The sequence below is a fragment of the Eutrema salsugineum genome, unplaced genomic scaffold, assembly GCF_000478725.1.
Source record: "Eutrema salsugineum unplaced genomic scaffold, Eutsalg1_0 scaffold_13, whole genome shotgun sequence".
Taxonomy (NCBI): domain Eukaryota; kingdom Viridiplantae; phylum Streptophyta; class Magnoliopsida; order Brassicales; family Brassicaceae; genus Eutrema; species Eutrema salsugineum.
In genome coordinates this window covers 5211731-5226584 of record NW_006256885.1, presented here as the reverse complement: position 1 = coordinate 5226584, position 14854 = coordinate 5211731, and the positions used below count along the sequence as shown (strand labels likewise).

The following is a 14854-nucleotide window of genomic DNA, read 5'->3' as shown; positions in this document are numbered from 1 at the left end:
GAAAGAGGAAGATGATGAATCACCACACACCAAATCTGGGATATGGTCACATCCACACACACGGACAACAATCTCTGGACATGTTTTTGTTGATACGATTACATCCATATGGCTAAAACCATATGACAAAATCCATATATCCAAACTAATTCTATATTGTTGTTTATATATACCGTCCCTTATATATATGCGTATGGCTACATCCATGTATTTTACACTTGGAAGTATCCACTAGATCATATCCACGCATCCACCTAATTCAAAGTCGTGTATTCATTGTTATAGACCTGTAGTAACATGGTTATGCATTTATTATATTATATTCAGTGTTAGTGTCGTGATTAAGTGGACAAAACTATATGGTTTAATATATAAGTTTCTTGGACACATTATTATGGCATGTTTGTATGGACACGTGATAATATGAAGCTCCATTTTTCTATGGACATAAGTCACATAACCATATAATCATGCATAACTAATATATCGGAACAATACATATGGTCACGATACACATAGGTTCAATAGTGTATTATTGCTATATTTTTAAATTATCCACATCCACATGATTTCTCACTTTATTAATCGAACCTGTCTTTATGTACATAACCATATGGAATAAACCCAAATATATTGTACTTCGTGGATATAACCATATGGACATATACGCAACTATATTGTACTTAGTCTTATATAGCCACATTATATGGACATAACCAACTTGTCATACCTACTGGTTTTTACCGTAAGCAGGACTATATATATGTAATTTGAGATGCCCCATTATATTCATCCACATACGACTATTATCCAAGTTACTTAATATCACCTTCGATTACCTGGACTTACTTATTGTCAATGTACACAATTGACCATCTAATTTTTAATGCCAGTGTAATGGTCATGTACACATCCACAGCTTGAGCTAGCTCATGCCACATCAACAAATAAAATATGGCTCCAATTGTCAACAAACCAAAAAATTCCGCTATAACAGCTTAATTACATGGTAGCGACGATATGGTATATATAGTTATGGTTAAAGAGCTTCATTCATATTGGTATATACTCATGGTTGTGTAGTCATGGTTATGGAGCTGTTGTAATATTGGCATTCTCACATGTAAAACAGTTTTATGATTAAGTGGACAACACTGTTGATTTAGTATATACGATTTTTTAGAAGTACATGGTAGCAACTATATGGTTGCATTGTCAATAATTGTCTTTCATTTTGCTTATGTCGGAGTTCTAGCTATAATGGACTTGGCCACCATCGGTAATACATCATGGACATGGTTACGATAGACAAGATATCATGGATATGGTTACCATGGAATAGATATCATGTACACAGCTTGAATATCACGATCTCACCTAGCTCGTACTCGTCTGACTTCACAACTCCTTTGCCGACAGTTTCGGAGCAAGGTCAGCTTTGTCGACGGATTCGTGACGGCGAAAAGACTCTTGTTCGAGGATCAGTGAGCTTCCACGAGATTCATCTCCAGTGAGAGATAAGAGAGTAGAAGAGAAAAGAAGATCTGAGGGAGAGTGAGCTGAAATCTAAGAGCGAGAGAAGAAGAGAAGAGGAGAACTGAGAGAGAGCAGAAATCTAAGAGCGAGAGATATAATCACTATATGGAAAGATAGCAAATATCTAAGAGCAAGAGACGAAAAAGAGATAGAAAAAAAGAGAGAGAAAGAGAAAGACTAAGCTCAAGGAGAGCTTAAGGCAAAGAAGGAGATACGGAGAGAATGAGAAAGATGTGTTTAGCCTTTTAATTATTAAACCGTTTTCAAATTTGGTTAACTAATTTTATTCAAACCACTTGCTGATAATTAAATTGGAAGGAGAGGATTGAAAAAGGATTTTCACGTCTATAAACTATAACAAAGTGCTATCTTATTTGAAAGTGCTAAAATCTATAATTAAGAACTCAAAAAGAGCTATAGAGTGTAAACGTCTCAAAGATTTATGGGTGAAAGTAAAGTTTGCAACTTTTTGTAGGAACAAAGCGCTTTTGGTCGTAATTAATTATATGGGGTTATTAGTGCCTAAGTGGATTAATGTCATTTGTCGTAATTAATTATAGGTTAGGAGTGCCTTAGTGGATTAATGTCAGAAACCTTGTATTTTCTGATTCTGATATAGATTTTGTTGATGCTAGCTTTTTGTTTGGTTGAATACTCCAGGTTTTGGGCTTCATTTAGACCCATTATTCATTTTGTTTTGATTTCTTTTGTGTTTCTAATTAACACATGAGGGTATAGATCCATTTTAAATTAATTCGTTATCCCAGTGATCCACTTTGGTAGGATGTCTTGTTAACAAACACCACTCAATCACTACCGATAAACAATATGTTTCAAGGAATAAAAACTAAAAGGGATTTAAAGTTTGATCGATGTATAAACAATTGAAACTTATAAGTGAAGGGAAAAGACAAAAGGAACAAGTACGTGAAACCTAATCAAGGGGAAAGATAGAGATTGGCAAAGTCATCTAGAGACTCCAATATGTGACTCTGGTCTCCATTTTCAAGCATCCACAGGAGATGGTCGAACAAAACGACCTCACACTTCACCGTAATTATATAGCTGCCATCTTCATTATCATCTTCTTCGTACCTCTGCTGCTTTTCTACAAGAGCGTTGAGCAGAGGGTGCTTCAAGTGTTGCTTACTGATCACGTAAGGTTTCTTCGTACGTCCGACGAACACTGTCTGGTACAAAGACGGTGTAGAGCTTTGGTCGACGTCATGAAGGTGGTCTTGTGGATCTCTTCTGGCGGATTGGGATCTGAGACTGGTGTAAGAATATGAACGACCCAATTGTGTGGAAACGCTCTTGCATCTCTTGAGCATCGTCATCAACCTCATCTTCTTCATCATTGAGTAAAAACTCTATTGGAGCTTTCTCTCTCTCTCTCTATCTTCTCTTTTCTTTTGCTATTTGAAGAAGAGACTTGAAGCATACTCAGAAAAGATAGACGGGTATTAAAAGAGGAGCGATAAGGTAGGTGCTACGTCTCAATTCTAATCAATTTTTATAATTAGCGTTTTGCTGCTAATTCATTCACTTAATTCATAACCTTCAAGCCTAATATTCCTTTAGGAACCCGCCAAAATATTATTATTATGTCTACAAAATTTGTCACCTTAATCCAACCAACAAAAAAAAAATTACTTAGAAACAAAGAAAACGCATGTTTTTTGACGGCATTGCAACAAGTGAATACGTGTCAACAAAAGAGAAACGAAGAAGTAGAAGTAAGCTAACACGAGAGTCCCGAGATGGACACGTCAATCTTCACATCTTTTATATATGTCGTCGCATGTCAGGTCGTGAATGATCCCGTAAACCTTAAAGATGGCAAAGAACAAAGACGACATCAAGTACGCAACGGCTCAGGCGAAGCTGTCCGAAGACGAGCCAATTCGAGTAAGTTACAAACATGGGACACCATTAGAGGGAGGCAAAATCGTAGAATCCGAGCCCGTGGAGCTGTTTTCAAGCGCTCAATGTATCGAAAAAGGAAAAGATCAACCAGCCTCTGCCGCCGGCGATCAGACACAGAAGCACCGTGACGTGGAAGAAATCAGCAGAAAACGTACAGATGAAAACTTTTCGTTAGATTAACAAGTTGGAGTCAAGTTCTCTATATATATATGTGTGTTTTTGTTGATTTTGTAAATAAAATAAAAATGCATAGAGCATGTTTTTGATTATTCATCAAGCCGCTTAGAAGTTAAAATCATTACTTGAATCAAAAACCACCAAATAAACAAAACATATTCAAACCTCTGCCCTGTATTATAAAAAGAAACATGTTCTACAAACGATTGTTCCAACTTAAGAAGTAAAAACACAAACATAGAGGTTCAAAGAAAAATCGCAGAGATTTGGGATAAAGGCAAGACAGGCTACTTGGATCTCTGTCTCATCTTTCTTCGCTTCCTCTTCAGTCTCCTCATGCGCTTCTTCTTCCACTGCAAAAGAAAATGATCAAAACACCACAATTTCCCATTAATACAACCCGTTTGTTCCCGTTCGATTAAGACAAGCCGATGATAAAATTAAAAAAAACTCTATGATCCAAATTTGTATGAATTGTAAAACGAAATGGAATTTATGAGATTATCATCAATCTTAACCAAGCAGAATGCAACGAGAAATTCGGGTACATCATATTAAAAGCGAAATGCATAAATTCGATAAGCAATTTCAATCCTATTTTGTATCTAACAAGCAATTACTCAGCATTCGTTCAAGCTCTGCTACCAATATTTCCTCAGATAAAAAGCGCAAAAGAGAATCCAATAACCGTAGCAACGCTATAAGATTTGTTCTCTATATGTAAGAGAATCAATGCAAACTAACACAAGGAATCTATAGAACAAGATCGTAATGTTGTGTAACTCGAGGCACAAAAGAAAGAACAAATCTTTTGAGAAACAAGAAGATTGCAGAGAGGGAATGATCATACCTTGGCTCTCATCGTGATATCGCCGAAATCAGATTCACGCTATCTGTTCGCCGACCTCTCCACTACGTATATAGCTAGGGTTTTCCCCTTCCGCCTACTTAAATTGGATAAAGCCCTGATTTTGTAAATGGGCCTAACATTTTTAGGCCCAGGTAAGGATTTGAAATTATAATATGCAGGTAAGAGGAATAAATGGGAGAGAAGAAGAACAACAACAAGAACAAGAGAGTACGTAAGATGTACAGCGAGAGATATGTGAAGAAGACAAAGACAAACAATGTGCTGCTTTCTTACACATCAACACATACTTCCAATTTTGACTTTAATAGTAATAACTCATATACGTCCTCATTCCCATTGCAATCACATATACATTTTTGTCACCTCTTTTTTCAATTTTTTTTTTTTTTTTTTGTATTTTCGCTGCTTCCCATTCCTCACACTGTGCACTTTAAAATAAATATTTGCTATTGAATGTGGTATTTAGTTCACTGTAGCGAACAGCTAAGAACACAGCTCAAGCTGCCCTCTCTTTTTTCTGCAGCCAATATATATGTCCCCTTGTTCCATTCACATAATTCACATTCACTAAATGCCAATGCATATATATATATGTATAGATCTTCCATGCAGCCATAACAAAACTAATTATATACTAATATTGGTCAAACGATAGGGCTACCACCCACCTGATTTAATGCAATGAAATTAATAGTATACTATTTTATGCATTCGATATACATAATACGTAGCATATCCTATATAGACTATAGTTGTGTACCTTTGTCACACTCACACCACAAAACAGATTAATAATTGTTGCCAGATTAGGATAAGGTAGTGCCTGTCCCAGTTCATAGAGTGGTTGTGTATCCGACCATCACAAGTTCATAATGTATATTTCCATCGCATAATCAACAAGAAGTAGCTTAGCTAGGTTTATAGGATCTTTATTATATATACTCGATTATTTTTGGCGTTTGACATTTGTCTCTCTTTTTTCTTCTATGAAAAGTGAAAACCATAACGTACATGTTAATATCCATATGACATACTACTAAACTCGGTATCTATAAGACTATAATCTATTAATAACTCATTTCTTCTTTCTTGTCGGCCTTTTCTACCTAGGGCACTTGTCGTGACTCTTTATCCCAATATATAATGCAGAAAATATCAAAAATATATAGATGTAGAGATATATAGAAAAGAACAAAGAGACATCTGAATGAATGCATCATGAGAATCAAATAGGAGATATAGAATCTATCAGAGAGGGCGCAAGACTGGGAACCATCACGTTCTCTCCTTCATTTTTCTACTTTGTTCTTATTTTTTTAAATCCTTATTATTACTTCTTATTTTTTTACGTAATCCTTATTATTACCTTTTGCCTATGTTACTTATCTCTTATTCAGTATTACGATCGAATAGTATTTTTTTATAAAATAAATTCTACATTTCTCGCTTGATACAATTATAAGTGTTATAAATTTTTTGAATGTAATACATAATGTATATTTAATCAAACTAGTATAAAAATAATTGCACAAATTCATGTTACCATTTTGCAACTCGTTAAGTCATAAAGAACTAGCTAATTCAATTATTTGACATATTTATGACTGAATGCCACTCGCACGAACATTTCTTGAACTGGTGAGTTTAATGTAGTAATAAGTTGATGGTTTTGTCTTACCAAAAAAAAGTTGATGGTTTTGTTTTGTATCTGGTAGTATATAACCGGTGGTTATTGATAATTACTGTGGTTATATTGTCCGTACGTTCCAGTTTTTGGTTGAATATGGCAGCCAAAATCTGAATAATGACCAAGAGGACAATGGGTCCCCAGAAATTCAAAAGCTAGTCAAAAAAACCGTAGCAGAATTTTGTTGGGACTCTGCTTTGTTTTATAGATGGCAAACTAAAATTTTAAATTAAACGACATGCATATACTATTTAAATTAGTGTTTTTGGTCATTATTCTTTAAAGGTTTAGTATTAATCCAAGACTCCAAGTCTACTTGGACCAAGACTATGTGTTTTATAAAATATATACAATGTAATTAAATTTCTGTTATTAGTTATGTCACATATTTTTTTAATCATAGTTTTGTTATGTCTACAATAGTAGAAAGTTTGATTGTTTTGAACACTTGTTTTTCTAATGAAATTCAAGACTGTTCTATCAGATGAGGTAACACCAATAGCTTTCTTAATGGGAAAAGGGCCAAAATCAACCCGAACTAAATTTGATGTGCCGAAAAAAATCCGAACTAAAATACGGTGCCAATAATTATCTGAATTCCAAAATAATTCAAATTTCCTATCCGAACTCTAATATAAGTGTCAAAATCTACCTTGACTAATTTTGATGTTAGTCAACTGTTAAAAAATGCTGACGAAGCATGACGGAATATGACGTGGCATGACACGTTGTCACTTTAGTAAAACGACGTCGTTTTTGTAAAAACAAAAAAAAATTTTTTTTCCTCTAACCTGGATTCAAACTTAAAACTTTATAAACCATAACTAAGCACGCAAACCAGTTGAACCACGAGACATTATTGTTATCTTTTACAGGTATATGTATATATTATTGATATGTGTCTGTCTAAATTCAAAAAACAAAAAACAAAACGACAGCGTCTCAAACACTATCTTCTCCGCTTTAGCTTCCTCACTCGCTCCACCACCGCCGCCGCTCTGTCTCTGACCTACTCCGCTGACGATCCCAACACCAGCAGCTCCGGGTTTCATGACGGCGATGGTTGGTAACTCCGTGATTCCTTTCTTCGGCATGATAATCGCACCGAGTTCGGAGATTTCTGATAACGTGAGAGATGAGATCTCGTCGACGAGTCTGAACACATGCTCCGTTGAAGGACTACGGTGCTCTGTTGGATCGAAAGTCACTGGATCGTAATCGGTTGGGAGCTTCCTTTGATCGATTTCTTTTTCTTCTCTTCATCCTCTTTTCTCGCTGGTTGTCCGAAACTCCGGCAATCGCCGATGCAAGGAACGAGTGATAATCTGGAGGTTTGAGCTAACCTAGTTGATAAAAGTTGACATAATCTGAGAATTAAGCTCATATTTAGCAGTCAAAGCTCTACTGTTTTCACCGATTCCAGAAATGGAGCATCGGAATATATACATGTATTTGTAAAGGATAGCAATAATGTCTCGTGGTTCAACTGGTTTGCGTGCTAGTCATGGTTTATAAGGTCTTAGGTTCGAATCCAGGTAAGAGGAAAAATTTTAATTTTTTTTTTAAAAAACGACATCGTTTTACTAAAGTGACAACGTGTCATGCCACGTCATATACTAAAATGACAACGTGTCATGCCACGTCATATTCCGTCATGCCTCGTCAGCGTCTTTTAATAGTTGACTAAGTCAAGGTAGATTTTAACACTTATATTAGAATTCAGATAGGAAATTTGAATTATTTTGGAATTCAGATAGTTATTGGCACTGTATTTTAGTTTGGATTTTTTTTACACATCAAATTTAGTTTGGGTTGGTTTTGGTCCTTTACTGCTTTCTTAACTTATAGTCTCATACTTAGAATATCTCTACTGGTGAGATATTTTTTCTAAATTTCTCATAAACATAATATTCAATATTTCCAATATAGTTCAATTGTATTACTGAAAATAAAGCATTCATGGAGGAGAGTCTCTCAAAATTCTCAAAGTTTCCCATATAGAAATCATTTTCATTTTCTTCAATTTTTTATTTTAACTTGTATTTTGAAATATTTTAAATATGGATGCTTTTATATCACCAACTCATAGCAATATTTGACGCAAATGTTTTACTACATTTACTTACTTTTCAAATACTAGAGTCGTGTTTTATGTAAGTGACAATGATATAAAATAAAAACATTTATAGCCCTAATTTTGTTATGTGATATGTTTGTTTATAGTTGTCACTAAATTGAAGTAGGAGAAGAAAGAAAAATCCAACGGATGGGATTGAAAACAGTGTTCGAGAGTGACGAATAACTTTTATATGTGATGTATTTATAATTTAATATATAGACAAAATTATTGGAACCAACTTTATTTACTCGAAAAAATGCAGCTCATATGACTGACATCTTTCTTCACGCTTTGACCATTCCCTACTTTTCCCCTCAGTTTCGTGTTTCTTCTAGTTATAACTTATAAACAAGCTCAATTGGTTTGAACTAAATATGAATAGTCATGGCGCTTGAAGTTACATATCTAGACGATCTGTTTCCTTAGAAAACTATGACAAATGAAATCTAGTGGTCATGTTTACATATGTATTTCACCAGAGATCAAATACATATGTAGTAAAATCTTGATTTGGACCACCACATGACCAATCACAGTTAAAGCTGCTTTTTTATCCCTAAACTATTACACTTAAATTGACATTGATTAAAATAACTAAACGGGTGCAGCAGATACGGAGAGGATTTGCAATTTGGATTGTCTTTAACATGCAGAATCATAACTTATTTAATAATCCAGAAAATTAAAATAAATAGGGAACAAAAGCTGTCGCTCCCTAAAGTGTAATACAATTATCTAAAAACTTCATGATAAAGTAAGTACATTGCTAATGAGTCAAAACTTTTTAATATTATCTAAAACATGTGGTAATATCTTCGGAATCGATGTATGAACATGGGAAGCACTTCTCACTCTCACAGCCTCGCTACAGAAATTAATGACTGACTGGGTTTTTCCAGTATCGAACAACTCGCTCTACTTAAGTTAAAAAAACTTTAAAAAATAGATTTATGGAAAATCAAAATATTTCTCATTATTTACTTTCCGAACCCAAATCTAAACTCATCTGATGAAATCGTCCCGATAAAACTCAAAACAGACATATTACCCCTTAAATCGAAGCTGGTACAATTAGAATCCGGTTCGGTTCTTAGAGTTCGCTAGTCGGTTCAAGTCTGGTTCGATTGGTATGGTTCTTGGTGTTGTTGCTCTGCTGCAACTGAGCTCTGTTTCCAGACGACGAAGAAGAAGAAGAAGAAGAGAAAAGCTGTCCGAAGAAGAGACCCGATTTGGGACCGCCACGGAGAGAAGAGACAGGAACATTAAGAACAGGAGCGATTCGGACATTAGCGGAGTGAGATCTCGGCATTCCATGGTGATGTTTCATTCTTGGTCCGCCGGTGAAGTTACCAGGACTGCTTGAGCTTCTCTCGAGTCCATGAAACACAATCTTCCCAGAAGCATTAAGCCTCGGACTATCAGCAGTCACCGTCAAACCCCTCGACGACTCAATACTCTCCGTCGAATCATCCGCCGGAGAATGACGACGTGGCTTCCTCGGTTGGTTCGGGTTTCGTAAGTGGTGGTGGTGGGCACGTGACCGAGCGAACGGGTTTGGTGCAGCGTTTGGTTTGTCGAGATCTAAAGATAGTCTTGGAAGGACGTCGTCGAGCTCGTGGCCGGAGGAAGACGACGAAGAGAGTGAGAGACGCGAAGAGGAGATCGACGTTGACGACTCAGAGATGTCTGAGTCTTTTATCGGCGGCGGAGGAGACGACGTTTGAGCGGTGGATTTGGAGCTCCGGTTGAGAAAATGTCTAAACGATGCCGTTTTGGGGTTTGGAGTAGACGAAGACAACCGCGACGACGACGACGACGAAAACGACGCTTCTTCTTGCGTTTTGGCGAGTCTTTTTAGGCCTAAGAGCTCACGCCATCTAACTGTGCAGCGAGGAGCTCTCGGAGAGAAGAGGTAAGGATCGACGCCGGAGATATCCATCTCTAGTCTCCGGCATGGTTTATCCGCCGTCTTGACCGCCGTTATAGGTTTTTCTTCCGGCTTAGTTACGCCGGAAAATTTTAGTGGGACTAGCTTTCCGTCGGAGAAAAGCTCGTCGGCTGATAGCATTGTGACGGGATCTTCGAGAAGAAACTCAAAGTCCACAGGATCTTCGTTTTCCCTCTGCGGATCCAACGGTGGAGATTCCCGACGGCTCATCACTGACATTTTGGAGCTCTTCCATGAGTAACTCGCCGTCGATAACTTATCCGGTGAAGTACCAACATTTTTAACGCAAACCGACGCCATTTACAGTCGATATCGAAAGAGAGAGAGAGAGAGATAGAGAAGAGAAAAAAAGAGTTTTTTTTTTTTTTGGCGGTCTCTTAGGGTTTGTTGAGAAGTGGCAATGACAGAGACAAGCAATATATACAGCTCAGCTCAGATTCTCACATATATAGCACACACGTGTCTTCTGTTACTGGATCCACTCCTTTCGGATAATATTCGGGCCGGGTTCAAAGTGCCCAAATTGGTTAGATGTGGATTTTTTTGGGAATATTAGATTGCATTTTATAATTTTGCATGTATGAAAATATACTCTACTTGATTCAGTCCATCTCTGTCTATGGTCACTACCAAAAACGGCGTTCGTTAGAATCTGTTGTATCTGTAAAGACTTAAGAGATATGGTAGTATTTTTACCAATTAAAGCTAATTGAAAAATTAATTTCACACTTGTATGATTTATTTCTTACCATATGACGCAAAATTTCGATGATTCATTCGATATATCAGCGTCAGGTATTCTAATCATCATTTGTTATGAGATTTTGAATGTCTATTTTTGATCCAACTTATCTGATATATGTCTTTCATCGATATTTTGTAATATTTGTGTAAATAATATTATAGCACATGTATGGACTGTACATAGCCAAAACCCATAATCTCCAGAGATGAAAGATTTTATGGTACATCCAATTCAATAGAATAGACAAATTTATCTCCAAGTACATTAAACCAAATGAAATGAATTTTTTTTTGTCTTCCTCCAAAATTTAGAAAGTGGCTTTGAAATCAAGGCCAGTCAAAGCTACGCTTTTGTCTCCCATAGTTAAGTTGGTACGATCATCGCTTGATTCGCTTCCATAGATTTATCAATTTACCTTAAGACACAAACGACAACAACAGATTACTCAATGTCATAACGAAACGTAACGTCAGTCGTGAAACTATAAATGGTCGTTCTTGTATTTATTACTGTACTTTTGCTAGTTCAGACATATATTTACTGGCTTCGTGGCAACACATATAATTTTCCTACCTAGAATCTTTAATGTTTCACAGAAAATTAACGGTGGACTATTTCATGTTAACTACAGTGCATCTTTTTGAAATATTTCACACATTAAAAAAATAGCCAATCCATAATTTATTAAAAATCAGCTTATACTTCTCCAAGTACGAGAAATTATGCAACTATATATACTAGATGTAAACTTAACGTGGTGTAAAGAATAACCGTTTGTTGTTATATATTCTATATACTAAAAGTAAATTGTCATAGTAAATGTGATACATATAAAATCATATCTATTTGTAAATTTTTTATAGCCGAAAATTGTTGTTACGAATGACTTCGACGAAAACATTCATTTGACTTTCAAATGTTGCAAAAAGTTAGATTTGCTAGTTTTTTTTTTTTTTTTGGTCGAAGATTTGCTAGTTGTTAATAATAACATCATCATTTATAATATAAATAAGTAAGAACCTTATATTAAGGATGGTAAAAAAAAGTCTGATAAGCCATCATCCATCCATCTTTTAATGCCGTATAGTATGGATACATAAATTTTTGTTTAGAATGTTTAATTTTAGCTTTTGATTTCTAGTTTCTAAAAAGAATAGAAAATTTCATTGCTTTTCAAAGTTTATTTATCATTTCTTAGGAAATCTAAAACTCGAAAAACTTGACTTGAATAATGAAATTTTTAGATTTAGAAAACCTAAGATTAAACTAAAAGCTACATCAACTAAACACCTATAATTTATCCGCCGTTTATTATAAATATTAGTGGTTGTAAGAAAAAGATAGATTATAGTTTACACAGAGCAACATATCGAAGTTGACTTAAAGGTTTCTTAAGTATTTATACCACCGTTCTTCTTTCACATAATCTCGTGCTAAAAAGAAACCCCAAATTCCTCTCCTTCTTTCCCCCTCTGCCCTCTTTACACAGGTATATTAACCTTTCATCAGATGATAATAAACACTAATTAAACAAATCTTTGGATATCAAAAAGAAATGGAGGCTAAAGACGAGAATAAGGGCAGTATAAGTATGGTTGAGGCTAACCTGCCTCCTGGGTTTAGATTCCACCCGAGAGACGACGAGCTTGTCTGCGACTACTTAATGAAAAGAACCGTTCGCAGCCTCTATCAACCAGTTGTCTTGATCGAAGTCGATCTCAACAAGTGCGAGCCTTGGGACATTCCTCGTAAGTAATTTTTCTCTTTTTTTTTCCGCTCTCTCTTTTACTTATAGGTTTAATTGTTTAAATTATCCAGAAAGCTTAAATATATTATGTGTGAAAATAATCATATAGTTTAACAATTCGATCGTAATAATTAAGCATGCTATATTATTCCATTTTGATTGTTACCAACATGATCTGTTTATTGTTTCTTCCATATTCCGAAATTCGAATACAAGATCACCACTTGTTGATAAACCAAGCAAAACCAAAGTTCAACTTGCGAGCCACCTGCAAATAAGTATTTTTCTTGTTATTTTCTCGTGAAAAAGACTATTCAACTGCACAATTACAATATATTAATGATTAGTCACACACACTTATATATTAAACCTTTTTTTTTAAATCATGCACGCGTGTTGGATGCCTATTTGATGCTTGGTAATTGGGAACCCGGTTAGTTAGGATATGATGAGGATCGATAGAAATCATTTGGATATTAGTGAATATGTCATTACGATAAAGACAATTATGAAAAGACTTCTCCCCATATCTTATGATAATGTATCCAATACATATTGAATAAAATTGAAATACCCTTATTATTAGTTAAAAAATAAACTGAAATTCAATAATGAATGTGGAAGTGAAACGAGTCACCTAGTTAGTTAAAAAAACTGAAATCCATTCATGAAGGTGAAATGCAAAAAAAAAAAAAAAATTCACGCCGATAACAGAACGAAAAAATACATTTACCGTCCAACTTATTATCCGTATTTAAGTTCGATGAATATTAGAATATTTAAATTAGGCCATGTTTAAATGTACAGGAATGGCAAGAGTGGGAGGAAAAGATTGGTATTTTTACAGCCAAAAAGATCGGAAATATGCAACGGGGCAAAGAACAAACCGGGCTACGGCCACTGGTTATTGGAAGGCCACCGGTAAAGATAGAGCAATCCAAAGAAATGGTAGCCTTGTGGGCATGAGAAAGACACTAGTGTTTTACCGAGGTCGAGCCCCCAAAGGTCGTAAAACCGAGTGGGTCATGCACGAGTTTCGTCTCCAAGGAACACTACTTCACCACTCTCCTAATTCTCTTAAGGTAATTATTACTCTAGTCACTCATGGCGATCTCCGTATGGTATAACTATAAGATCATGGCTCACTTGAAGGTTAAAGAAAAAATTGGGTTAATTTTTAGAAATTTATAGGAAGTATATCTATGTTTCTTGAATGTAACACAGAATATCAAATTAGGCATGAATCAAGCGCCCGGGGATGTTGCAATCATATTATCCCATAATTTATGGCAAAAGTTTTGACTTTATCATTGTTTCACATTCAACCTGGATGTTATTTGTCTTTTAAGGGGTTTTGCTGACGATTTTCGAAAGATTTATTTTTAGCTTACCTAAGATGATCTTTGACTTGGCACAAATATCTTCTCTCTTAACCAAAATTTGACAAATTTGATTTTTTTATTTTAAAAAAAAATAAATTACAAAAAAAAAAAATTGTTTTGTTGGAGAAAAACAGGAAGAGTGGGTATTGTGTAGAGTTTTCCACAAGAACAACAATGAAGTCGACAGAGACAACAACATGAGAAGCTGCTCTGATGAAACAGCCTCTGCATCAATGGACTCTTACATCAACTTCGATCATCATCAAATCATCAATCAGCAAGTGCCCTGCTTCTCCAATTTGTCACAGAACCAAACCAACCAATCCGGTTTGGTCTCCAAGAATCCCAACCCGTTCTTTAATCCTTCCTCTGAACAGATGGTTCTCAGAGCTTTGCTGAGTCAGCTCACCAAGAGCGTCGAAAAATCGCAGAGTCATGGAGAAGGAAGCTCAGAGAGCCAATTAACCGACATTGGCAACCAAAGCCATGCTTGGAATTATTGATCATTACCAGAAATCTATAATTATGCATATGAATCATATACAATATTCATGATTGGAAACATTTATTGATCACCGCTCTTGTTTAAAACTGTTATGCCATTATGGATTCTAGCACACATATATAACTACAAAGATCATTTTATTTTTTACGTTGATTTTAAATTATTTGATGTGAAAAGATTTTGAAGTTATATAATTCTGTCGACATTATAA

The 14854-nt window shown here is 35.4% G+C and overlaps 4 protein-coding genes and 1 pseudogene across 4 annotated transcripts; 2 read left to right on the top strand and 3 right to left on the bottom strand.

The window, feature by feature from the left end:
• Positions 1-2467: 2467 nt before the first annotated feature.
• LOC18025069 lies at positions 2468-2924 on the bottom strand. The gene has a single exon (XM_006407215.2). The coding sequence runs from the start codon at positions 2892-2894 to the stop codon at positions 2475-2477; it is 420 nt and encodes a 139-aa protein (XP_006407278.1). The 5' UTR covers positions 2895-2924; the 3' UTR covers positions 2468-2474.
• Positions 2925-3371: 447 nt separating this feature from the next.
• On the top strand, positions 3372-3992 carry LOC18025068. The gene has a single exon (XM_024159720.1). The coding sequence runs from the start codon at positions 3373-3375 to the stop codon at positions 3640-3642; it is 270 nt and encodes an 89-aa protein (XP_024015488.1). The 5' UTR covers position 3372; the 3' UTR covers positions 3643-3992.
• On the bottom strand, positions 3856-7581 carry LOC112088937 (annotated as a pseudogene).
• A 1492-nt stretch (positions 7582-9073) lies between these two features.
• On the bottom strand, positions 9074-10617 carry LOC18025067. The gene has a single exon (XM_006407213.2). The coding sequence runs from the start codon at positions 10562-10564 to the stop codon at positions 9407-9409; it is 1158 nt and encodes a 385-aa protein (XP_006407276.1). The 5' UTR covers positions 10565-10617; the 3' UTR covers positions 9074-9406.
• A 1821-nt stretch (positions 10618-12438) lies between these two features.
• LOC18025191 (NAC domain-containing protein 21/22) lies at positions 12439-14752 on the top strand. Its single transcript, XM_006407212.2, has 3 exons — positions 12439-12757; positions 13564-13838; positions 14273-14752. Exons 1-3 carry the CDS (start codon positions 12565-12567, stop codon positions 14639-14641), a joined length of 837 nt encoding a protein of 278 aa, XP_006407275.1. The 5' UTR covers positions 12439-12564; the 3' UTR covers positions 14642-14752.
• Positions 14753-14854: the final 102 nt, after the last annotated feature.

Bases quoted from the DNA above. Each gene is read 5' to 3' on its own strand.
- LOC18025068 (XM_024159720.1), top strand. From the start codon at position 3,373: ATGGCAAAGAACAAAGACGACATCAAGTACGCAACGGCTCAGGCGAAG.
- LOC18025191 (XM_006407212.2), top strand. From the start codon at position 12,565: ATGGAGGCTAAAGACGAGAATAAGGGCAGTATAAGTATGGTTGAGGCT. The intron at 12,758-13,563 runs GTAAGTAATTTT...TTAAATGTACAG, and splicing joins CGAGCCTTGGGACATTCCTC to GAATGGCAAGAGTGGGAGGA. The intron at 13,839-14,272 runs GTAATTATTACT...GGAGAAAAACAG, and splicing joins ACTCTCCTAATTCTCTTAAG to GAAGAGTGGGTATTGTGTAG.
- LOC18025069 (XM_006407215.2), bottom strand. From the start codon at position 2,894: ATGATGAAGAAGATGAGGTTGATGACGATGCTCAAGAGATGCAAGAGC.
- LOC18025067 (XM_006407213.2), bottom strand. From the start codon at position 10,564: ATGGCGTCGGTTTGCGTTAAAAATGTTGGTACTTCACCGGATAAGTTA.